Consider the following 25,284-nt stretch of genomic DNA (forward strand, 5'->3'; position numbering starts at 1 on the left):
CATAAATTTGATAGGCATCTCGCAGATGAAGGACTTTAAGTAACTTTTGCATATCTAAAATCGTCTCTTGTGTTGCAAGTTCTCGTGCTACTGTCTACGATTATCAATTATAGTGAAAAAAAAAGGTAAACAACCGACTGTGACTCTGACTCACACGATTCGCACGATTATACATACGTTAAGGTGAGGTCTTTTTGCTAAAAGCAGCGTAGTCTCATGGACGCCCATGCTGATTTTTTTCTCTTAGTTTTTATTTCTGTTCCATTTTTGCACCTTATATACATAATACATAAAATTGAAAATAAATGGTACGAACGCGACATCTATGCGCCTTCTGTACGACATCTGTACGACGTATATGTCGGACAGTTGATTTGACGAAGCCCATTGGACGAAGAAATTGTCTCGAAAAAGAGACAATGAGCGGAAAACTTCTGATAAAAATCGTTGAGTCGGAAAACAGTACAACTATTAAGCGTACAATGTAATGGAAATATTATAGCTCTTTGCAGTTGACATACTCGATCGAAGCAAATTTATCAAGTATTATTATTATATGCATATATCTAAATAGATAAATATTAATAAACAACAGATTATCTGGAAGTAAATATATTTTAGATTAAAGAGTAACAGACATTTACAATACTTTTCGATTACAGAATCATAAATGTACAAGCATAATAAAAGCGTATCGTCATCATGACGGCATTCGAATTTGTAGACAATTTTATTATGCCGCCACAGCGCCGACATTCAAATGCAAAAGGATAATAATTATTTTTATTACGCACTAGACATAATAATAATAATTTATTGAATATTATACAAGGTGTTTCATTCAACTTGATGAATTAAAATACATGTCCTTTTTAATTATTACTAACTGTACCAATAAAATGATGCGGAAATGAAGTTTAAAATAGGAAGTTTTTTTCTAAATCATTATTTTTTTCATTAAACTTCACGATCATCCATATTTTCTTAATAAGATGATATACTCTTTTATGTAGAATAAAAAGTTATTAGTAAAGAATTGTTCGAGTACAGTTTTATTAAAAAACTAGTTTAATATAAAAACTTACGAAAGGTATACATAGCCTCAAAGAATCGTTCGACGCGGAAATATTTAATAATTCATTTCGACAAATCATTAAAATATGTTTAGCGTATATAAAATTTATGTATCAGTATAGCACCCAGTGGAGAATTACCGTAACACAGGAGTAATATATTTTTACGTAATTATTATTAATTTACATTCGTTTCTGTTCTAATTTAGAAAATTCATTGTATTGGCTGTTATGATTCATTAATTTCTTTTTATGTATCACATAATAAAAGAAGTAGAATAAAAAACCACGAAGAGATGTACCACTTAAAATATTTGCTATAATCTAACAATGTTGTCATCCGAAACATTTCATACATGTATAAATTATCGATCAAATTACGTGACTTATTAATATAATAACGAATAATAAACAAACCTAACATTTTTTTATGTACACTATTATTAATACCCATGACACGGATGTAAAGATAATGAAAACAAATCTCTCTCTTACAACTCCAGGAACTTAGTTCTATTCCATTATCGATATTTTGATTATTCACAGTAAAATTTTTTTACATCAACATTCATAGCAGTGTCAGAAAAAGGTTTATTTATGAATAGGATCTTTTAAAATACTTAGATGTGAATATTACCTGATTATACTTAAAAACGAAAACGGATGGTTAAAATCGACCTTAAACTATGCAGTGCTTTCAAGCTCCTTGTGTAAAAAAGTTTCAATATCCACTCGACATATAGGACAGCGTTTATTAGTACATAACCACTGATCGACACAGTCTATGTGAAATAAATGCATACATGGAAGCCTCCTGTATAAAAAAACAATATTAGAAAAATATAATTTGTGAAAAATTAATTGCTGAAATTAATTTACATTGCGTATGAGAATTAATTTGTACCTGACACTTTCGCAGTCTTCGAATTCGGATAAACATATAGTACACTTTTCAATAGCGTCTTCACTATTTTCGACTTTTTTCTCCTATAAAACGAGAAAATATCACGAAGTAAGGATGATATGATAATGAACATATACGTCAATTTTTACGTAATTTACCCGTTTGTACTTATGACGGAATGTGTGACTTTCTATTGACTCCTGTGTAGCTCCGCAACTAATAGCGGCCATACGTCGTAGGTCAACAAGGCGCATATAATTCTCAAGTTGCGCCGACATTTGACGCGCTGGGTGCAGCAAACCCAAAGATGGAAATGGCATCATGTCGTGAGCATCAGATCCTTGCTGCGTGAAACGCATCTGCATTACATAACAAGTATAAAAATATATAGAATTCAAAGTACTGTGTTTGAAAGCATACCAAATGAAGATGTTGTAACCAATTGATATGAATATGGTGTCTATGTTGTGGACCGGATGGTCTTCGATGAGGACCATAATGATGATACATATGATGTACATAAGGATGAACTGGCATTGAAGGCAGCATAATGGGTTGTGTTGGTAACTGGCCACTCAAAGGACTTTCCTAAACACAAAAATATAAATCAATAATTATAAAATTTAATAGAAACGAAAAGGAAATAAATTATGAATTCATTGTAACATTAAAATCATATGTATGTCGGGTTTACATTAGAATTAGAGTTAGGAGCGTGAAATGAATCTTCGTTTGGATTACACGTGTCGTTATGCAATAGAGAAGACATCGACTAGTGCAAATACGATTATCATAGAACTGGACAAGTAACCGTGGTAATTAGATACTCGAGAAACTAATGACAATGATCTTAGGTTCAATAACGAATCCGCGGTCGACGGGATGATAGATGAACGTGCTCACAAAATCTAAGTCGGACGCGTAATATTCACTGGTCGTAAGGGGTTACTCTTTTCGTCGGTGAGATCGCGAGAGAAAATGACTTTCCCGTCCTGATGATGCCACAGAGGAAAACTGGGATGTGTGTAAGGACACGAGATCATCGGATTCGTCGAGAAAAGCCTTCGTTCAGAAAGTAGGGGAAATTGACGTTGCTGCTAATTGGTCAATCTCCATACCGGTGGTTAGGAAAAGATGCTAGCCGCCCTCGAGGGAAAGTTGCTAGTGGGAGACGCCGCTCGTTGAAAAATAGGTCTCCCCTATTTTCCCGTAGTTGGGACAAAGACTGTTTGTCTGTTTGAAGGACTTTAGTTGACTAAATCTTAAGATTTATAACGGGCCCTCGGGCTACCTGAACATGTACTGCGGAGACACATCGACATCTGGCAATCATCTTACTCGAAGAATAGAATCTGCGTGTGGCGAGCTACGGGACAGAGACCGTTGGAATGTTTACTGTCGAGTGTTACAACTATTTCCTTTTTAAGGAGAGCTATAGAATTACTCCATGCCTTTGTTAGACAAAGCGTTCATCCCGTGACCGTGGCTACATTCGCCTCGAGCCAAAGCTCACTATCACTAATCTCGAACAGTTACAATCGGATTGAATAACTACAATTGTTTAATTACAGCTACCGTAGACTCTAGATTACAATGTTGCGGGATTATCCAAAATTCCAGAGGCTCCGATGTTCTTTCGTCTCCGACATGTATAATATAAATCTTGAATGCACTGAATTACCTGAATTATTTCGGGACAAGGCGGGCTAACGCTTGGTGGCCTTCTAGCCTCTGGATGACTATAAACAGTAGGTTGTTGAGGTGGTGGCAAAATTGGAGGCGGGAAATAATTCTCTGCAAATGTCATGTTTTCTGCACCGTTGCAACGATTATTCGCAGAATTAGCATTTCCATTGTTACACGTATGTTGGCTTGCTTGATGCACATGTGGATTGCACGACGTTGTACTACGAAATATAAAAAGTATTGTATGATGTGAAATTTCCAATATTTATTGTAATACTAACGTGTGATGTGTTGAGAATCTTGGATGAAGACTCCGCCTATGTACTTCTTGTACACGTTGTTGCATCCTCCATAGTCTTTCTTGTACTGGATGCATACGTGGTCTTAACATTCCTGTAGAAGCATCTATAAAAAAGAACAAATTCGAAATAACATCACTGAAAATTTTGTTAGTCTTTCTTTTAATTTTTCTATCATACCTGTAGCTGGTATTTGATTATATCTTACAGGTATAACAGGAATTGGAATTCTGTAATTGTGGTGTATACATCGACCATGATATACATGGTCATGCAAGCAATAAGTGTTGTGCCCACTGTAAAAAAATTATTAAAATCAGTAATGAAGCGTATTATACATAAAATAATTTGTTATTCATACCTAGGTACATAGTCCGTAGTAGTCGGAGTTACTACCGAAGTTGTAGGAGTAGGAGGTGTATGCTCTTCATCTGATTCCACAGTTAAATCAACTACAGTTACTGGACGATTACCTTCCTCATTATTTTGTGCAGAATTCTGCTGTTAAAATATAGTAAAACGCTTTGTATCTTAAACTCTTAACATAAATTATATTTTTAAATAACTCAACATAATAAAGCTATTTCACCTTATTATTATGATTTACTGAAACAAGAACTTCAACTGATCCATCTTCGTCATCACTACTAGTAGCATCATCACTACTCGAGGACCAATCTAATTGTAGATCAGGTGCTGACGGTGTATCATCATTTTCTATCCAATATAAAGTGAAACTATATAAATTATCTGTTTATTACTTTTTATTCATATATTATTCATGTGAAACAAAAACCATACTTGTTGCATGTGTAGAATGTTGCTGAGAATTAATTGTATTTGGCAAAACTGAGTGATACAAAGTATTAACTTCATTGGCACTGTCATTTTCCATATTTTGCATAACTCTGTTTAAAACATTTTCATTAATAATTATTGATCTAACTAAGTACAAATCTATCACAAAAAGTTTTAAACTTAATTCTAAATTCATACTTGTTAGAAATTCCATCTGATGATCTAGATGGTCCAGCTACACCCAAATTATCAGAGTGTTGGTTGTTGAATGATTTACGGTCTTCATTTTTTCTACTTTTATGTTTTACTGGAGGATCACGTTCATGTAATATTCCTCCTGTTGTTTCAGGCCCATGTAAATAAGTTCCAAAAACAAAATTACTATTTGAAGCAGTATGATGAGATGGATTTACATAAGGATTAATAGGAACCACATCTAAATCTTCTACATCACTTTCTGCAAATAAGTGATCATATTCCATTTCGTTGCCTAGAATGAAAAAATTGAATATTGAAGTTATTTATGATCCCTTTGTATGTTTATTTTCGTGTGAATCATTTTATATACATTTAATGTTATTAAAAACATAATTTAACGAACTTCATTATTGCTTTATTTAGTGGAAATTCAGTACTAAAAATATGAAAAAATGAATTAATATATGTCTTATATCGATATTTTGTCTCTACCTGAATTAAATCTTGGTTGTGGAGAAGGATCAACTGTAGATGTAAAAGCTGTATCAAATATATCTGCTAAAGAAGTAGAATTTGCTTCCATAGAGGAAGTTATAGATTCTGCATGATACAAATTATTTTGTTCGTCTGATTTAGTTTTACACCAAATATTTTCAGAACTTGCACTTTCTTCCATCCTGTTTGATAAATTCAATTAATTATCATTAACATAAAACGTTAATGAAAATATATCACTATAAAATGTAAAATAATTGAAATAAATTAAATAAAATACTAAATGATTGAAAAAAATTGTATATTCCGGCAAAGAATATAGGCATATTTTCTTTACTTCTCAATGACAGAGCTTTCATTTATCTTAAAAAAAATACACTCTAAATATATAACAATACTAGTCTTTTATCGTAATGAAAATAATTCGATGACACGTAATACATAACGTATATATATATATGTATATATACGTATATATATGTATATATATATATATCAATATACATATTATATATATATACTAAGAAATTTTTGTGCTATATATGAACAATGTAACTAATATAACTTTTTAAATTCAAAAATATAATTTTCTCCAATTACGTTTGAAATTATATTTGAAACCTTCGGCATTTGAAATAATTTTTATTGTTCCCTTTCATAGATGCTTGTTGGAATGGTATCACGAAAGAATGGAAACGAAACACTAGAAACTGTTGTAAGAGCGTATACCTTGCAATTCCTTCGATGGTTTTGTAAAATGCTAAGGTTCTCTTCACCACGTCATTTTTATCAAGATATTTATTTTCTATACATCACTGTCATTTATGTCGTTCTATCTATGCCCATCGATGTTAACTTCGTAATCGAATCACTACAAATTTTAGCAAACTATTCGATCCATATGAAAAATTTGTGTATAATTAAATTCTTATATCAGCAATAACAATAAAATCGAAAAAGGATTTATGTAGACTTTCTTTCAGTAATATACATTTGGCAACTATGATACCATCAATCGTAACTTTCATTAACTACGCTCACTTTTTCGGTGGCCTCCGTTGATTATACAGCATGCTACCTTTTCTTTCTATAAAACTACCACTATATTTATTACCAATTTTCGGAGCATGAAGTTGATTATCCATGTGATACTAATTCGTTTACGATGTATTTATTTAAGTTTCTTACTGCATTATTCTAATTTTACATTTTTATTTAAAACGTATGTACCTGACGAAAGACGAGTAACTCTGGCACGATCTTATAATTAGGTGTCGTCACTCATATACCAAAAGCATAGAAGAAACCGTCTGAACATTGAATCGTGGAAAATCAGCATGAAAGACAAGAAAGTTTACGTTCTGCGCATGCATGACATGCTATAAATGTCTCAAAAAGAGATGGAGACACTCTACTCACCTGTGTCCATCTCGCAAGAACGAGAACTTTGTTGTCTTCCATGTTGATGTTTCATGATTCAACTTTCGGACGGTTTTCCCCAGCGAGTGTTGCGATCTGTTTATATGACCGCGAAGTCTAGTGTATATTTCAAAGATATAAATAGAGACAAAGCTAATCCCCTATATTTTTAACAACAAGAGAGAAAGAAGTTGCGAAATTACGGAAATTTTTTATTAATGTTTAACTTCTAAATTATATGAAATTTATATACCTAATTAGATTTTAAAGTATATCTCATTACATCAATATAAGGTATATCTCATTATTTCAGATAGAAATGTTATATCAAAAATAAAAAAAAAGGAAATAAAATTTAAAAATAAACGAGAAACTATAGAGGTACTTATTTCTAATGTTTAATAATAAACAAATGATAACTATTTGATTGTCCTGACACGTCTAAAATCGCGTACAAGATTACCTAGCAATAAAATTTTTGCGTTGAAAATTAGCTTGAAGAAAATATTTTATAGAAGAATGGACCAATCAGTTCGATGTTCAATGTTCCTGTCATTTGACAAGTTCATAGCGAATCTGGAGCATTAGATATACTTAAATTATATGTACATGCGCTAAGTACAATTCGTCCGTGTATTTTCTTTCGAACTTGACCTCGGTCGTCCGCTGTGGTAGTCCTCTAATGGTGATCCTCTAATAATCCAATTTCGTTTATTGACTATCTTAAGAGAAACATTAATTAAAAGAATGGCTGTGGCTATCAGAACATTTTCAAAATTCACAGGTAAGATGAGAATAATCGTCCGAAATTTTTAAATGTTAAAAGGAGACCTTTGTATATTTCGAAATATAATTGTAACATGTTTGTGAAATATCGTAATATTTCACGCCCATTTCTCGTGATACTCATGTTCTATCATTTTTTTTAACTAAAAATACTTTAAATAAATTCTATTTATGTTATCATTTTCAATTATATAAGGACATATGTAATTTTTCATAACTTAATATTTTTGACAATATATGGTTTTAACTCAGTAGATTCAACAATCTTAACTATTAATTAAACATTATATAATTCCATATTAAGTCTTTGTGTATTTCACATAGTTGTACTTTGTAACAAAAGCTTCATAATTCTTTTCTTTTTATTATATTTTATTTGTATCATACATATTAATTTGATTTTATACAACTATTAAATACAATGGCATAGTTTTTTTAATACGTTAATTAATCTGCTCTATCAGAATAAGTGTCATATTAATCATTGGATAATATACAATTAATGAACCTTGACCCAAAAGTTAAGAAATTTGATATTATCCCTATAAATAACATCTATTTGCAAATAATGTTTAAAGCAATGCCTTAAAATCTTTTTATGTCATAAAATATGTATTATTTTAGTATTATTACATTTATTACAAGGAAGGTCGAAGTATATTAGTATTTACATTCTTTTAGAATCTCATTTCTTAAAAAAATGTTCAAAAAAAAAATCATTTCTTGTATGTTTCAGTCAGAAACTGTGGTAATTTATTACGTACCCAAATAAGGTTCAACTATGTAGATACTAGGAAAAATTTAAAAATTGATTCCAATACCAAAGTTATATGTCAAGGTTTTACTGGCAAACAAGGGACATTTCATTGTCAACAGGCCATTGAATATGGTACTAAAATAGTAGGTGGTGTTAACCCCAAGAAGGCTGGTACAGAACATCTAGGAAAACCAGTTTTTAAAAGTGTAAAGGAGGTGGGAAAAGAACATCCATTTTATATTTTATACATTTATAAATGTATTAATTGTGCTTTTCTTTTAGGCAAAGGAAGCTACAGGTGCTACCGCAACTGTAATTTATGTTCCTCCTCCAGGTGCAGCTGCAGCTATTATGGAGGCAATAGATGCAGAAATGCCATTAATTGTATGTATTACTGAAGGTATTCCACAACATGATATGGTCAAAGTTAAAAGACGACTTTTGGAACAAAACAAATCTCGTTTAATTGGACCAAATTGTCCAGGAATAATAGCTCCAGAGCAGGTGCAGATATTTAATATTTGTCAGTATTTAAAAATTTGTATTTTACATACAAATTATATGCAAATTTTTAAATTTAAATGTATAACTATGTTGATACATATCTATATGGTAACATATAACAGATATCTATTTGTAGTGCAAAATAGGTATTATGCCAGGACATATACATCAAAAAGGAAAAATTGGTATTGTGTCAAGATCAGGAACATTAACATATGAGGCTGTAAATCAAACAACCCTTGTAAGTGAATGATATCCTTTTTGCTTAAAAAACATAATTCTTTCTTAAATAATACAATAAAAAAGTTTTTTAGAATAATTTTGTAATAAGAAACTGTAAGAAAATTTTTCTTTAAGGCTGGTCTTGGGCAAACACTTTGTATTGGAATTGGTGGTGATCCATTTAATGGAACAGACTTCATTGATTGTTTGGATGTATTCCTTAGGGACCCAGACTGTGATGGTATTATAATGATTGGTGAAATTGGCGGCAGCGCAGAAGAATCAGCGGCGGAATATCTCATTCAACATAATACTGTTGGTTGCTCTTCTAAGTTACTGGTACCCAAATCCTCATCCTATCTTAACTTACCATTCCTTATAATCCAAGAATCCTTATAAGTGCAATTCATTTTTAAATATTATCGAATACGAATGTAATATGCCTGGTATAATCATAGGGAGGTAAAGCTAAACCAGTAGTGTCGTTTATTGCTGGTATTACTGCTCCACCTGGTCGAAGAATGGGACACGCCGGAGCTATCATTTCAGGCGGAAAGGGAGGCGCTCAAGATAAAATTAATGCACTCGAAAAGGTATTAATTTGTTTGCTATTTACAATAAAACCCATATTTTCGTTATGATAAATATAAATATTGTTTTACTTTATTCAGGCTGGTGTAATAGTTTCAAGGAGCCCTGCGCAAATGGGAAATGAACTTTTGAAAGAAATGACACGTCTTGGCTTGGTCTGTAATTAAAGACACATGCCACTAAAAATATACATATGTAGTTTGCTTCATATGGATGTATCTTCATACAATAAATTGAAAGTATAAACAATGCTAGGACCGTCTAAGAAATCGAGAAAACGATATAATGCATTGAAATGTTCAAATTCATTAAATCGTTGATAACAATGATTATGTTCATCGATAAATCGAGGTTACTCGATTATCTTATTCCTAAAAAGAATACTTGCAAAGAAATATGACACTTTGTTAAGAAACTAAATTTATGTTAACATTGTACAGTATTTAGAAAATATTTTTACTGATATAGCTTTTATTTTAAAAATTAGCAACCATCTAAAGATGCTATAAAAAGTATCTAACAATAACTGCCACTATTCTTCGTTACCATTTTTATTAACCAGAAATTATAAATTTTTCTATGCTATTAAATCATAATTTTAAGGAATAGTTATTTAAACTATATTGTTGTAAATTATACTAAAGCTATATCTGTTATAACAAATAAAGCTGTTATATATCCATATTGTAAAACAATAAAAATCTAAATATATTAAGCAAAATATAAACATTAACCTCTTAAATATTTTTGTTTATTATAAATAAGAAATAAAAAACTGTATTTCTTGGAATATTTTTCAAACTTTCTTTCATGGTAAAAATCCCATTATTTGGTCTATAAATTTAGCAATATGTCTACTCCTTTTATTAACGAAAGGTTTTAACTGAGTAAAATTCATGGTTTGTATAGTGTTTAACAAAGTTTTACAAGTACAATAGTATAAATGTTTATCTTCATAGAGTTGCTCAGCTAATTCTAATTGATGATTATCCATTAAATTTTCATTTGCAACTACAATTAAATTTTTTCTACACTCTAAAGCATCTAAAATACTTCCTGCTCCTGCGTGACTTATAATAAGATCAGCATTTTGTACATAGTTAATTATATCTGCGCTTAAATTGAAATATTCAATATTGACAAAACCACAACGTGGGGTACAATCTGGTACAAATAACGTTCTGCCAACTTGCAAGATGATTTCATGATATCCTTTTGACGATAATACCTAAAATAATATATGTTTAAAAAATTACTCTAAATTGGGTTATAGATTTATTACTAAATGTTTTTATAACTTCATATTAAGAACTGAAATTCTCATAGTCTTTTACCTCTAAAACTTCCGAGCTAAGCACTGTCTCGATTAGTTCATCAAATTTGGTTGTGCCAACAGTAACAAATATCCTTTGTGTCAATTGTGTCATTTTAAATATTTAAAAATATTATAGATTCCAATATTAATAAAATCATATATCACTATCTTAATTGTTGTTGGCAATAATATATTGTTTTTCAACAATTCGGCAAAAATATTCAATAATGTTGTCAAATTGACATTTGTTCAATTTGTACGTATCAGAATTGTACCGACTGTACGAAAAAAAAAATAATCTAGAAGAAAAACTGTGCTTGATAAAACAGTATTATGACGTCAGAAAGTTCCAAGTTCCATGTTTCCATCACATCGATTTGTTTACCGCCGCGAATTTTAATAAAACATGCCAGCCGAAAGAAAAAATAACGTTTTAACATACGAAGGGTGTAATTATTTACGATATCGCTTATTATTGTCAACATTATCAGGCAAGCCTGTGCGAATTACAAATATTAGAGTTAAAGATGACTATCCAGGAGTTAAAGGTTAGTTTAAACATATACTTCTTTTGAAAATATTCAAAGATTTATATATATTATATTTTTATTATTATTAATATATTCATTATGTGTAGAGTACGAAGTCAGTTTTATTCGCTTATTGGATAAAATAACAAATGGATCAAGAATAGAATTAAATGAAACAGGAACTAATTTATATTATAATCCTGGATTATTGTACGGTGGTGAATTAGAGCATGATTGTAGTGTACAACGAGGTATTGGTTATTATCTAGAAGGAATTATGATGTTAGCTCCATTTTGTAAAAAAACTGTGGATATAAAACTGAGAGGAATCACTAATAATACAATAGGTAACTAATCCTCCATGATAAATTTTTAAGCACAGAACATTGTCAGTTATTGTAATGGCAAACAGCTAAAAAATTATATATATGTCATTGTATTTAAGATCCTTCTGTGGACAGACTAAAGGCATGTGCTGTACCTATATTGAAAAAATTTCTGTCTGGTGATAATGAAGTTATCTTTACCATTAATAAAAGAGGAGCTGCACCTCTAGGTGGTGGAGAAATTAAATTTAAATGTCCTCCTAGTCGTAATCTTAGAAGTATCCAAGTTAGTAGAAAGTATATCTTCTTTATTAAAGTATTTATAATTTATAACTTAAAAATAAAGAGGTGCATATGTAGTTTCAAAATAGTGGAATGGTGAAAAGGATCAGAGGTACTGCATGTAGTATACGTGTATCTCCTGCTATTGCTAATCGAATTGTGGAGTCTGCTAAAGGTATACTGTTAAACTTCCTGCCAGATGTTTACATTTATACAGATCATTGTAAAGGTGCATCTAGTGGAAAATCACCAGGTATGTATTTAGTTGTTCGGAAACTAATAACGCTAAATATATTAAATATCATTAAATACTTGAAAATATGACAGGTTTTGGAGTATCTTTATCAGCTGAAACAACAACTGATGTTATTTTTGGTGGAGAAGCATTTTCACCTCTAATGACAGCAGCTTCTTTGCCTTGTGTACCAGAAGATATTGGTAAAGAAGCAGCTATGAAATTAGTTAATGAAATTTACAGGTAAAGCAAGCATAACTACTGAATATACATCAGATAATGAAAATATTATATAAATATATATGATTTTAGAAATGGTTGTGTAGATTCACCTTTTCAAGCTATGACTGCAATGTTTATGGCATTGGGTAGGAAAGATGTGTCTAAAGTTGTAACAGGGCCTTTATCACCGGCAATGTAAGTAACTGTTTTATACATTTGTATTTATCCTAAAATGATAAGACTGATGTATGATATTATCACAGGATACAATTTTTACGCGATTTAAGAGATTTCTTTGGAGTTGTTTTTAAAATCGATCCACTTAAAGAAGAAGATGAAATATTAGAACAAGTTGTCTTAACCTGTATAGGTGTAGGATATACTAATATAAATAAACGAACATTGTAAAATAGTATTGTACTTATTTTTTATATGTACCAATTTTAAAAATATATATGTTTGTACATATTTATAATCTTCTTATTTGTATATTAAAGAATATTAAATATTCTACAACACAAATGTTTGTAACCAAATTGGTTTAGAAGGCCAAGCACAAAAAGACCCTGATTTTAAAGTGTTCCACAAGCTTTGATAATTTTTGGACCACATTTTACAATCCAAATAGGTAATCTTTTTAGGATGTCTTATATTACAATCAGGGTGTTGATATTTATCACAAGTTTGCAAGAACATTTCAAAAAGAGCGCGTCTCGTTATAAGTAGATTGCTACCTTTCTTTTTTTTCGTAGCTCCTTGCTTTCTACCCTCAACCGCTACTTCAGTATCGCTATAAATAAACAATTATTAAGACCATCTTGTTTAAAAACATAGCTTTATCAGAGAAAAAGTAAATATAAATATTTAAGTAAAAGTAAATATTAAAGATTACCGATTTCTTACAGCACACCATATTATACTCGATGGACATGGATGTTTCCTTTCAGAATTTTTTTGTTGTTTAAAGTAAAGTTTACTTTGTACAATCTTTAGTTTATGTACTTTTTCGTTAAATCGTTTGTACAATCCACGTTCCATCGCCTCTAGAGAAAAAGGAGAATTGCCTCCAACTACAATAGTTTCCATTTTTATTGGAGGTATCAATATTGATAAAAGTGATCCTTGTACTCCAAGTAAATTCCATCTAAAATCAATAGATAAAGCTTAATTTTCATATTCTATAAGAATACCATTTCATATTAATTGTAATATTACACAGTTGTATTTACTTTGCCATTTTGTCTGAACAAGATAAGCTAAGAGTAGGATTTCCCCTTCCTGGTTTAGTACGTAGCGGTCCAACCACGTGGTAGTTTATTCCAGGTAAATGAAGATCTTGGCATTTTTCGGATTTTATGCATTTTGCACCGGTTCTATATATATCTTTAATTATTTGTTTTTCTTTTTTATCGGTATTTGATTCTATTGTTTCTACTCTGTTATTATAATCACATTTTATTATTTTTGCTGGAGGTGCATCATCTTCATAGAATTCTTCTTTCAAAAATATAGAACAATCTCCACAAGGAGTTTGACTCGTAAAGAAATGAAACGATATTTTATCGTTTATTTTAATTTTTTTCTGATCATCTATTGTAAAAACATCACTTTTAGAGTCACTGAGTAAGAAATTGATTTGCTCATATAAATATCTCAAAAAGGCACGCCTAACAAGTATTTCTGCATGAGAATCACTTAATCTGCAACCTTCCTCATATATTTTCGTATTTATTAAATCTAATTTTCCTAAGCATTTTGTGCCTGTAGCAAGAGCTACTAAAGTGAGCGAGTTGTCCTTTTTTTTTAACACTATGCCTGATAGCACAGTCCACTCCTTCTCTGATGGTTTACCATTCTTACCAAGCTTATTATATTTTTCTAAACAAAGGTGTGCAATCTGATCTGCAAGATCTTCCATGTTTTTTTTTATTTTATTTGCATTTAATCTATCTAATACACATTGGAAGGATCCCAAGCATATTTATGTTGAGGTAGAGAAAATAAAGCTCTCATACTTTCTTCATCAATAACAAAATCTAGCTGTATATTATCTCTTATATGTTCTTTCTTTACAGCTTTGGGAATGATGCCTGTAATAATATCATTAAATGATACATGGTAGAAATATTCATCTTAAAAAGGAAAATTATTTACCAATTCCTTGTTGCAAAGCCCAATTTAATAATAATTGTGCTGGTGATACATTAAGTTGAGTAGCTATTTTTACGACAACTGGATCTCTTAAAAGATTAGTACTGCTACTAGTTCCTAAAGAAGAATATGCTTGTACATGAATCCCTTTGTTATTGCAGTACTTAATTAATTCTTTTTGATGATAATGTGGATGCAACTCAACCTATAATACAGAAATATATTTCAATTTTTTAATTAATATAAATTAAAATACAAATTAAATTCAGGTACAATTGATTTACTTGATTAACACTTGGTGGTGTATCTTTACAATTTTGCAATAATTCTTCTAGATGTTTGATTGTATAGTTGGATACACCTATGGATCTTATGTACCCTTGTTTCTTCAATTCTACTAGTTTATCCCAAGTCTTTGCTCTTAAGCTTGGATTATTTGTTGAACTTTCTGAAATATTGGCTGCACCTGGCCAATGAATCAAGTACAAATCAATGTATGTAGTATTAAGTGCTGTAAGAGATCTTTGTACAGACTTTTCTATTCCTTTTGGATCTCCATGTTCACTTGGTGCTATCATAAATATATGATTATGATATATTTATATATTTGTATATATATTTAATTTTTTAAGTCTAACATGCTTTATATTATATAAAATTATTATTGATACATACAAAGCTTAGTTGTAATAAATATATCACTCCTTTGAAGATTATATTTTGGTAATAAATTTTTCAGAGCATAGCCAATATCTTCTTCATTTCGATACACTACAGCTGTATCTATATGTAATAAATAAGAAATGATACATTTTCAGAATATATTTATAATAGGACAAATTAATAATATTAATAATTTCACTAGATACATACCAATAGAACGAAAACCAACTTTTAAACTTTCATCTACTACTTCATATATTACATCTCTCCCTTGAATTTTGTATGTTCCAACTAAAATGATTTAATATTTTATAATAAGTAATAGTAACAAGTGTCTTTTACCATTATTTTAATATTTCCTTCAATACAGACTTAAATACAGTAAAAAATAGTCTATTTCTTATATTTTAATGATCTTACATCCAATAAGAGGCATAGTATAACCACTTGAAAGGAGAACATTTTTCGCTGCATTGTTCATATTATACTTAATTTATAAAATTTTTTATAATCTCCACTTGCACTCGTATGGAATACATATGGTATATATTGTCATTATCATTTTATAGTGCCATCTTTGATATAGTGATATTAAATAGGAAGAAATTAATTTTGTTTCAATGTTGAAAACTATTTTCTAGTCAGATATGTACGACTATAATTTTCAGAATTAAGTACATTACTATCATTAACTTATTAGAAAATTTAATTATTATATCATAATTATGTCTTCAACAATCAGAATATTACATTTTTCAACTAAACCTAGTGATTATAGCAGAAATTTATTCATAGCACAAAAGATTGTATAAAAATATCAATGATTGATAGACAAAAACAGGCGCATAATAACACGTTCTATTATACACATAATTCGTGGCAGAATGTCTCCATCTGATTTTGACAGTTGACGTCTAAGGTATTTTCTTCGATCTAATGTTTATAGGATTTTGTAAATCATATAAATAAATGTATATATAGATTTTCAAGTGAAAACAAAATAGTCAGACGTAGAATGGCCGAAGAAAATGAGTCTTCACAGCAGAAATGCGAGACTACTGAAGAGGTTACGAAAGAAATGGAGACAGATATCAGCCGCTATTTTGAAAATGCATCTCGCACGATCTTCGATGAGATCGTTTCGCCTAAAAAGGAAGATTTATTCGACGTGCAAAGAGGTTCTGGGAGTCGAATCCCGGATTTTGAATTACTGACGGATCAATCGAACGAATTTTTAAAGAGTAGTTCATTGCTTGGTAACGAACGACTTGATCATAGTGGCACGAACGATGTACACAGAGATGCGTGGATACCTTCTGAACAGACCAGAAAAATCTTACGAAACTTAGCCACGTCGACTGCTGGGACTAGTTTCCTGGATAGAGAGAACTTAACGATGCCAGGACTTGCAGTTCAAGGGGACATGCCCAATTTGATAAAGAGTACTGTTGTAAGATTCCTAGGTGAAGATGAAAATATACAGAGGCATGTGCTCACTGCTTCTGATGTAACTCAAGATGAACGTGGCTTAAGGACATTAATACAAGCTGGTTGTTACAAAGCTGCAATAAATTTATCAGGAAGACTATTGGCAGTATATGCTCAAGGATATGGCAAGATAAATCAACCTAGTAAACATTCTCCGCATTCTTTGCAACTGTGGTACACGAGGCTAGCTCTTTTAACCAAGCTCAAGCAAATTGATATTTTAGAGAATGAGTCAAAACCATTTGGTAATCTGGATAAACCAGACATGTATTTTACATTTTATCCTGAACTGTATGGTACCAGGCCAGGTTCTATGGCTTCCTTTTCCTTTAGACTACTTTTAGCTGAGATTCCGATGTATTGTGCAAAACCAAAACAAGCATTGGATAATCTTTATAGGATTCTAGCAATTGTGAACCAAATTATAATCAATTTTAGCAATGGATTTAATGGAGATGGATCTCGTGTTAAGATTAACCCTGCAGAACAAGAAGATGCTATAAGATTGTGGAAAGGCAGAAGATCCAGGACTTTTATATCTATTATTAACTGTGCTGTTAGCATGAAAAATTATGTATTGGGTATAGATATTTTAGGAAGACTTTGTGAATCTGCAGATTGGTCACCTGAACAAATGGATGCATTGAGATCTAGTATAGGTAGATTACATCTATTTTTGGGAGATGTTTCGGCAGCAGAAAAATTTTTAATCAATCTGCATAAAAAAGAGAGTGGTCCTACTGTTCGAGAGTTAACAGACAGAGGATTAATGGCAGTAGCCCACAATTCTTTTCAAGAAGCATACAAGTGTTTCCAAGCAGCAGAAGCATTGGATCCATCAAACATAGCACTAATTAATAATATGGCTGTTTGTCTTTTATATACAGGCCAGTTAAAAGCAGCAGTGCATTTATATGAAAGTATGATAACAAGAAATCCTGTAAAAAGTTTACAAGAACCTGTACTGTTGAATATATGTACATCATATGAATTGCATACAACTCATTGTAAACAACCAAAGTTACATTTACTGAGTCAATTGAACAGGTATAAAGGAGATGCTGTAGATATACAGTGCCTGAAACTTCCTCTAAATTGAGATCTTTCCGTTTGTCCATGTACAGTATATGATAGAGCGAGAATGAAATTTTAAACCTGTTATATAATTATGAACATGGTTGCGCCGAGTAATGTATAAATTTTAACAATAAAAATCAGTTTCTTAAAAGATCAGTATTCTTTCTTGTGCATTTTTAATCTAATCACAGTTATTCAGTTATTTGATATTTTAATTTTTTGCATATTTTTTTTAATTAATAGATAATATTGCTAAATTATTACAATTATATTTAATCACAGACGAGCTGTAAAGTAAATCTGGCACGCAATGAGTTTTAGTGTTTCATGTTTTGGAAGTCATCTGATACCCATTTTTGTGCCACATGCGACATTGTCAATTAAGTATAGTAGTGGCATCTAACGAGTCCTATCCTCAGTCAATGGCAGCGGCACAGATGAGGAAACGAGTGTAGTTAATGGTAATGGCATCACTGACGAGGTACAAAATAGATGTGACATGTAATCGTTTTTCATGTTCCGCCACCGACGAGTTACAGAAGTCTCTATCTTTACAAGGTGGCATTGACTAAATACATAATAGATCTGACATTATTCATATAAGACAATGAATGGAATATGGACCTTACATGCTTAGACAAGTAACTTAATCCCCTCCTTAATTACAATAGGCGGGAATACTGAACAAATTGGCTTCGTTTCTGAGCCCTAATGGGTGTGGTCATTTAATCGTTGACTCCATTATTAGTATCAATAGACAAAGCTATTCCATTATAATTTTGCTTCTAACATTTACTTATACATTTGTAAAAGTAGTTTCATTTTTAACTATAGATGTTATCATCGTCTTTTCAGTAAGAATGCGACAACATCTCGATGGATAGAGCTATGTATTTGATTCTGATGTAGTACATATTTCTAAAGGGAATAATATTTGATTATATCTTCGTATCTTGATATACCAGTCCTCAAACCCAAAACCTAAGGTACAAGGAATATATGTAAAGTAAAAAATGTAACATCGATGTCAAAGTAAAATAGCCTTTATTACATCGTGAAACGAGGACAATTTAATGAACGTTCAACAATTGCTAGAATTCTTTCTCTCACTTACTTTCTCTCCCTCCCGTTCTTCCTTTCACACGCACACACATTCCTTCTCATTCTCTCCCTTCATTCATGTCATTCAGTTTCGACTGTTTACACATTTAATCTCGCACCTCTTTTCTCCTTTCGTTTCTTTTCATTTGTTGCTTGTTGTTCTCTCTCACCAACGTCTGACATAATTTTGCGTGCTCGTAATGTTCTTCGAGAATAATGCATTACAGGACACATACTTTGTCATCATGTCAAACATAAACTCGTTCGATCTATTCCCGTAATTAATTCCTCATATCCTGTCCCTTCTGTCCGCCCATATTTTCATCACGATCTCTAAGATCGTTAACGATTCTAACATTATACCCTTCCTCCTCAATTTCTTTGTCTCATTCTTTCTTTCTTTCCTGTTCCTTATCCATGTTTTTCTATTAGTAGGCGGTACATCAATAGCATACATCATTCAGATCGATTCCAAAACTGCACTCTCTCTCCCTGCAGAAAAAAGGCACGAACTGGCGGAAAAGTCGGCCTAACTGTATAATATTTTCATTTATTTTATTATGGATGGAACTTCGTCACAATACATTATTTTTTTTAAATTTCATTTTCTTTTTATCTGCTGCTTCTTTCCGCAGTGTGTAACAGGTTCGGCTCCCGTTTCCGTTTTAACCAAATTCATCGATTCGTGCTTCGAAAGTTCGCCGCGTAGTGCGCGCAGTGTTCGATCCTTCCAACATCCTCCCTCTTCCATTATACTTTTTATTTCTTTCCTTCTTCTTTTTTCTCTATTTTGTTTCTCTATCTCAAATGCCCATTATCAACGATCGAACTTTAAAAGGAGATCGTTTTGGTTAGAATAACATACTTTTAATTATAAGAATATATATACTCCTTCTCCAAAAAGTGACTATTATCCTGAAATTCGTTTTGAATTCAATTTCATGCCCCTTATTTTGGCGACTGTATTGCAAGACGAAAAATAACTTAAAAATACGTCGATCTAAAACGAAACTGGTATAATTATAATTCTTAGCGATAAATTTTCGTTGAAATTTAGATTAAAATATTAGATTAAAATATTATACAATGCAAATTGCTTATCGAGCTGTTTTGCAACCGCTCGCTTCAACACCACGAGATCATTTCACCCGGAGAAGGCACTGCATCCACTACGCAGCTGGAACCTTCCGGTTTTTATATTTTTTTCCCCTACCGTCCTCTCAAAGTATCTACCGCATATTACACTTCACTGTTACAATAACATCCGCATCGCTATTCCTGGCGACTAAATGTAACCTTACGAATGTATTACCTATGTACATACATGCTGTGCCGTGTACACACGTGTATCCACGTACACGCAAGGGATGCGCTTGTGCGTACACGTGCAGACCTCTCTGCATTTAGCAAATTTATCCTTTTTTTCACACTTACAATTTTTATATATATATTATATGTACTATTGTAATTAATGCTTACGCTCTCTAATTTCTAAAAAGAAACGGTATTATTATTGTCCTGCCGTATTTTATTTCCGAGTATTTTTCTGGTGTACATACACGCAATACACGCACACACGCACGATTCTGGTGCTTATGTAACGTAGTCATGGAAAGCTCGATGGCATAACCACCAGTGTTCGTCGAATACAATTTAAAGCGAATATGTTTGTTATCCCCACGTGCATCTCCCTCTTTAGAGAAAAATCACAATATATACTCTCATGGAATTCGTTTTAGAACACTTTTCAATCAAACACGAATATAGAGGTACATATGCTCTACGTGTCGGTATCGTAGTGTTCTTTACAACTTTACGAAGATTCGTTTATGGCACGCCATTTACTCGCTTTATATTTATTGTCTGCGGTTACAGGAAACAATCGTTCGACAGATGGAAGAGGCATCGCAGGGATAGCGTTACTTTCGACGAGAGAATTCATATCGAGATCGAATCATTGAATTTCTATATTATTTCGGTAACTAGGCAAGCTCGGTCGTTCACGGAAGGCATCGTACGGTGCTCATTTTTTTTTTAAATCGTTGCATCAACAATCATTAACAATTTTTTTTCTTCTTTTTTCTCGTATTTCTCTCCTCGTTTTCTCATATTTCGTTTTGTTTCATCATGCTCATATGAGTTACTATTCACTTTTAGTTTAATTACTTCATCTTTTTTTCCTTTTTTTTTACGTAGTTTTCACGTAATAGTTTAGGAAATAACGGAGACATAACCGATGCCGATGCGCGAAAGCTGGCAAAAATTACGCTGTAGTCTGTGTCTGTTATTTTTAATAGTACGTACATACATACATCGAGGCGAGCAGGTTGCAAATACTCCCGAATCAGAGCAAATATTTCTATCTTTATATATCTATATTAATATATTTATATATTTATATTTATATATATAATTTTTTTATTCTTCATTTAGTCACTTATACGTATGCAATATTGTCTTCGTAAATTTCCTGCTTTTTCTTCCTGATGTTCTAAACCCGTTGGTCGTGAAAGTATTCGAAAGTACAGAATCGAGGCGTTTTTTTTTCAGAGTGAGAATAATTATATATAATTGAAAATCGATAACCGACGAAACTTAACGTACGAATACAAATTTTTGTGTAAAATCATAGAAAGGAAAAATACTTAAGGAATGCCGGTAAATTGTTATATATATCAACAATTAAAAAGATCCTTAAAAAAGAAAAGAAATTATACAAATAAAAACAAATTAATGAAAAAAGATAGAGAACATAACACGTAATGATGAGAAATAACGAAGAAAAATAACAAAGCGATTGCACAGGAACGTTGAATCGTTTACGATCGAGTCTCAAAAACTAGAAAATAAAAATAGAAGATTCTCGCGTATCTGTACCAGCCGAGGAACAGACTCGTCGTCGCGGGTTCACGGATCCGCGGCGATCGATTAGTACTATATATATAATATATCGTGTCGTAATATTATAATAATATAAAAATATATTTCTTAACTATTAACACTATAATAAATGAGTATTATAAGCATCATATCTGGATTTTTTCCATTTTATCTCGTAGTACGGACACGATGCCTGTCGCGGATAACCGGAGCTTCTAGACGCGGAGGAAATGCAACGGTGGCGCCCCGCTCGGCCGAACACGACACTACTTTTTTTGGCGCGGCCCTTTAAACGTTACACCTTTTCTTTTTTTCTGCCGTGTATCCCCGTATAAGTCGTCGTTTCTTTTTATCAATTTTTTTTATCAATAACAATATATATATTTATATAATATAATATATATATATATCACTTGTCACTCGTGGTACGTGTAAATAAAAAGAGGCATAAACCGTTATAAAATACAATTCTCGAGTATTATCGATCTGTAGATTATATATATATTTATATATATCGCTTACCTACGCGTCCGAACGAATAAAATCATAAAAATTGTGTAATAATAATTTTTTTTCTGTTTTAATAGTACAGTATTGGAAGCATTTTAATATTATACTTAGAGTTTATGATCGGGGCCCGGATCTCGGTGAAGGGACTTTTTCTCAATGTTTTCCTTTTATATTTCTTTTTTTTCTTCTTTTCTTTTTTTTTTTGTATTGCAAGGTTCTCGATGCCATTTCCCTTTCAGGCGCCAGAAACAAATGTGATGAGCTCGTCGGGTTCAATTGAAATCTCTTATGATGACAACGAGACCATATGAGCTCTACAAAAAGTACGAGAGGCCATGGTGATGTTTCGTGATCTATGAATAACTAAAAAAGGAGCACCGGTAGCGCGTTGATTTTTACGGAATGTCTAAGGCATTTTTTTTGTTTCTTCCTACGATGCGAAACATTCGTTTTTCTAAATCTTTTCCTTTTAGCGTAAATGGATGATACGCGGAGATTCAAATATTAAATAATAACAATGTTGAATAAATCGAGAAATACGTGCATTGCTTGAAGCTTTACTTATCGTATGTCTGAATAACTTAAGAAAATAAAGAAAATTTAACTTACAGAAAGAGAAAACAATGTACAAAATACTTAAATAATTATTAAAATTAACACTAGAACTATATAAAATACAAATATATAAATAATTGTAATTAAGGTAGTATGATAAAAGTAAAGTACAAGTATATAATCGTATTTCGATCCAAATATACGTTAACATTAATTTTATCAAAAGCTTTTACGTGTTTTTAGTAATTACAAACAAAAAAAAAAAAAAAAAAGAAAGCTAGAAACGGTCATCTTAACATATTTGATAGTTCTAGTGTTAATAACTGAGAGTAAGAACTAATTTATATACGATTGGTATTATAAAACTATCGTGAGATCTGCAAAAAAAAATGAACTTGAAATATATGAATCTCTCACGTAACATTATGGAAATATACGAAGATGTGATTTGGATTTAAAGTAAGTACACAAGAATCGAAAATTATACGTTATGGCATCGATCACCGATAGATAAGGCCCAGAAACACCTCGACGCTATAATAAATCGTAATTTGGCCGAATCCTCCTGCATCGAGCTTGAAAAAAGCTCTCTCGACGATGAGGATAGACCAGGCGACTAGAAATTCTAGTCTCCGTTCTCAGCGATTCATCGGAATTTGCGTTTAAGCTCTCTCAGTTTAGCGGTTTAAATTCAAATGTATTCTCTTTTTGTCCGGTGCTTCAACCTTTCCCAGCATTTACCTTTGGTGTTCGTTCTTATCCAATTGCACGCGCGCACTTATCCTTTTTTTTTTTTTTGTCTTTTTAGTAATATGAATTTTTATACTTTGAATTCTTAATATGTTTCAAACTTCGTGCTGTTCCAAAAGATTAGCGAACGAAGGAATTAAGGCTGAAGAATATCATTCGATTGGATGTCTCAGAAACGAAAGATTATTTTTCCACCACTTTTAACTTTCCTTCCTTTCTTGTAAATTAATTATTTGGTAAAAATATCTAGAAAATGGTTTCTGCACTTTTTAAACATTGTTACTTTCCAGTACAGGATATTACTTTGAATTTTAATTCGTTCGTTATTAAATGTACAACTGCACACGCGCAACTCGGTCAAAAATGAAACATTCAAATCACGTCACCATATCCCTTCGCCAATTTGCGCGTCGCGACTGAATTACATCGCGTGCCCCGTGCGAACGTGGCTAACAAATTTGTACGTTAATTAGTTTCCTTATTATTGTCATGGTATATATAATAATCTTGTTAATAAAAATACTAAAATATTATGTATATTATATATAATATATAATAGATTATTGCATTATGCATTTTTGGTACCGTTGCGTATTTGGTTTCCTTTTTTTTAATTCTCGTCGACTCAAGGTCGCTGCGAATTCATTTTTTTTTTGCTTTTTGCTTTTCTGCTTCCTTTTTTTTTATCATTTTTAGCTCCTTTCTTTATTTCAGCGAGAACGAACTTGAGAAGAAACTCACGTGACACTTGGACGATGTTGTTTGCTTGAACAGGAGAGTCGCGACTATCGAGTCTCATTCGCTATCTTCTTTAATCTTTTTAATACAACGTATCATTCGATCTTCTATTCTTTTTCTTTTTTCTTCAGAATAGCATTTCATTTTTCATTTTCCTTTCCGATCAACATGCGTTTCCTTCTCCAGTTAAATATATTTTTTAGGCTTTGATTATTATTTGCTGTGTTTAACGCAAGCCTTTTCGCGGGTAAAATGCGTGCGCGAGATCGCGTTTGGAAAAATTCGTCGCTAGGTGTACTTGTCGTTCTCCTAACGTGGTTCCCAGGCGTTTTATTTTGTCGCGAGATATAATATTATTTCCCGTTTTTAAATTCGCTTCTTTTTCTTCATTAAATGCTGAGTCCCTTGTCGTAGAAGGAAAAAAGGACCGTACATACTTAGCTAAGTCAGCGAGAGAGTTTTCGTTTCAACTAAACGGGAATACTTCTATTCTCTATACGGCTTGCAGTAAGAGTAACGATGATTCATGTGTTGGCTGTAGGAGCCGGAGTGAGAGAAGCGCTTGAGGCACTTGGAGCACTGGAAGGGCTTTTCGCCGCTGTGCAGTCGCTTGTGTTCGGTCAGATGGTGCTTGTGCTTGAACGCCCTTGGGCACTCCACGCATTTGTACGGCCTTTGCCCTGTGGATATTCATCCGATCTTTTAATATTATCTACATCATAGAAGACC

The 25,284-nt window shown here is 31.9% G+C and overlaps 8 protein-coding genes and 1 long non-coding RNA gene across 14 annotated transcripts in view; 4 read left to right on the forward strand and 5 right to left on the reverse strand.

Moving 5' to 3' along the window:
* Positions 1–596: 596 nt before the first annotated feature.
* LOC100747900 lies at positions 597–6,730 on the reverse strand. Of its 3 annotated transcripts, none has more exons than XM_033322908.1 (13): positions 6,183–6,730; positions 5,451–5,635; positions 4,959–5,250; positions 4,764–4,870; positions 4,552–4,679; positions 4,324–4,463; positions 4,143–4,258; positions 3,945–4,068; positions 3,659–3,884; positions 2,398–2,565; positions 2,136–2,336; positions 1,978–2,060; positions 597–1,887 (listed from the first exon to the last, which is right to left on the reverse strand). In XM_033322908.1, exons 2-13 carry the CDS (start codon positions 5,632–5,634, stop codon positions 1,758–1,760), a joined length of 1,899 nt encoding a protein of 632 aa, XP_033178799.1. In that variant the 5' UTR covers position 5,635; positions 6,183–6,730; the 3' UTR covers positions 597–1,757. The 3 variants fall into 3 exon arrangements, with proteins under 3 accessions (XP_033178799.1, XP_033178800.1, XP_033178801.1); XM_033322909.1 differs by having other exon boundaries at positions 4,324–4,460; positions 6,183–6,728; XM_033322910.1 differs by having other exon boundaries at positions 2,136–2,321; positions 4,324–4,460; positions 6,183–6,727.
* Positions 6,731–7,408: 678 nt separating this feature from the next.
* LOC100748139 (succinate--CoA ligase [ADP/GDP-forming] subunit alpha, mitochondrial) lies at positions 7,409–10,166 on the forward strand. 2 transcript variants are annotated; one of them, XM_033322915.1, is made up of 7 exons: positions 7,409–7,656; positions 8,395–8,630; positions 8,698–8,919; positions 9,056–9,160; positions 9,277–9,480; positions 9,600–9,734; positions 9,813–10,166. In XM_033322915.1, exons 1-7 carry the CDS (start codon positions 7,620–7,622, stop codon positions 9,897–9,899), a joined length of 1,026 nt encoding a protein of 341 aa, XP_033178806.1. In that variant the 5' UTR covers positions 7,409–7,619; the 3' UTR covers positions 9,900–10,166. The 2 variants fall into 2 exon arrangements, with proteins under 2 accessions (XP_033178806.1, XP_012245544.1); XM_012390121.3 differs by having other exon boundaries at positions 9,277–9,456.
* On the reverse strand, positions 10,123–11,364 carry LOC100748377 (UDP-N-acetylglucosamine transferase subunit ALG13 homolog). The gene is made up of 2 exons (XM_003492402.4): positions 11,067–11,364; positions 10,123–10,960 (listed from the first exon to the last, which is right to left on the reverse strand). Exons 1-2 carry the CDS (start codon positions 11,157–11,159, stop codon positions 10,541–10,543), a joined length of 513 nt encoding a protein of 170 aa, XP_003492450.1. The 5' UTR covers positions 11,160–11,364; the 3' UTR covers positions 10,123–10,540.
* A 29-nt stretch (positions 11,365–11,393) lies between these two features.
* Positions 11,394–13,110, forward strand: LOC100748261 (RNA 3'-terminal phosphate cyclase-like protein). The gene is made up of 7 exons (XM_003492401.4): positions 11,394–11,595; positions 11,685–11,924; positions 12,023–12,189; positions 12,264–12,438; positions 12,513–12,663; positions 12,733–12,837; positions 12,906–13,110. The coding sequence occupies exons 1-7, from the start codon at positions 11,454–11,456 to the stop codon at positions 13,048–13,050; spliced, it is 1,125 nt and encodes a 374-aa protein (XP_003492449.1). The 5' UTR covers positions 11,394–11,453; the 3' UTR covers positions 13,051–13,110.
* Positions 13,099–14,638, reverse strand: LOC100748498 (tRNA-specific adenosine deaminase 1). Its single transcript, XM_003492403.3, has 3 exons — positions 13,872–14,638; positions 13,535–13,786; positions 13,099–13,432 (listed from the first exon to the last, which is right to left on the reverse strand). Exons 1-3 carry the CDS (start codon positions 14,558–14,560, stop codon positions 13,153–13,155), a joined length of 1,221 nt encoding a protein of 406 aa, XP_003492451.1. The 5' UTR covers positions 14,561–14,638; the 3' UTR covers positions 13,099–13,152.
* LOC100740027 (glyoxal reductase) lies at positions 14,562–16,138 on the reverse strand. Its single transcript, XM_003492417.4, has 6 exons — positions 15,877–16,138; positions 15,667–15,747; positions 15,469–15,576; positions 15,078–15,364; positions 14,797–14,998; positions 14,562–14,732 (listed from the first exon to the last, which is right to left on the reverse strand). The coding sequence occupies exons 1-6, from the start codon at positions 15,935–15,937 to the stop codon at positions 14,593–14,595; spliced, it is 879 nt and encodes a 292-aa protein (XP_003492465.1). The 5' UTR covers positions 15,938–16,138; the 3' UTR covers positions 14,562–14,592.
* A 133-nt stretch (positions 16,139–16,271) lies between these two features.
* Positions 16,272–18,172, forward strand: LOC100748616 (trafficking protein particle complex subunit 12). The gene has a single exon (XM_003492404.3). It carries the CDS (start codon positions 16,472–16,474, stop codon positions 18,041–18,043), a length of 1,572 nt encoding a protein of 523 aa, XP_003492452.1. The 5' UTR covers positions 16,272–16,471; the 3' UTR covers positions 18,044–18,172.
* Positions 18,173–18,277: 105 nt separating this feature from the next.
* Positions 18,278–19,613, forward strand: LOC117152148. The gene is made up of 2 exons (XR_004462420.1): positions 18,278–18,662; positions 18,877–19,613. It is a non-coding gene; the product is annotated as an uncharacterized LOC117152148 (long non-coding RNA).
* Positions 19,614–22,677: 3,064 nt separating this feature from the next.
* Positions 22,678–25,284, reverse strand: part of LOC100748737 (zinc finger protein 1) — a 32,779-nt gene continuing 30,172 nt past the window's right edge. For 2 of the 3 annotated variants that reach the window (XM_033322917.1, XM_024370284.2), the window contains exon 10: positions 22,678–25,235. In XM_033322917.1, the coding sequence (XP_033178808.1) occupies positions 25,042–25,235 (194 nt within the window). In that variant the 3' untranslated portion in view covers positions 22,678–25,041. The remainder of the gene's footprint in view (positions 25,236–25,284) is intronic. The other variant, XM_012390128.3, reaches the window with a different exon arrangement.

The sequence above is a fragment of the Bombus impatiens genome, unplaced genomic scaffold (assembly GCF_000188095.3).
Source record: "Bombus impatiens unplaced genomic scaffold, BIMP_2.2 scf_0724, whole genome shotgun sequence".
Taxonomy (NCBI): Eukaryota; Metazoa; Arthropoda; class Insecta; order Hymenoptera; family Apidae; genus Bombus; species Bombus impatiens.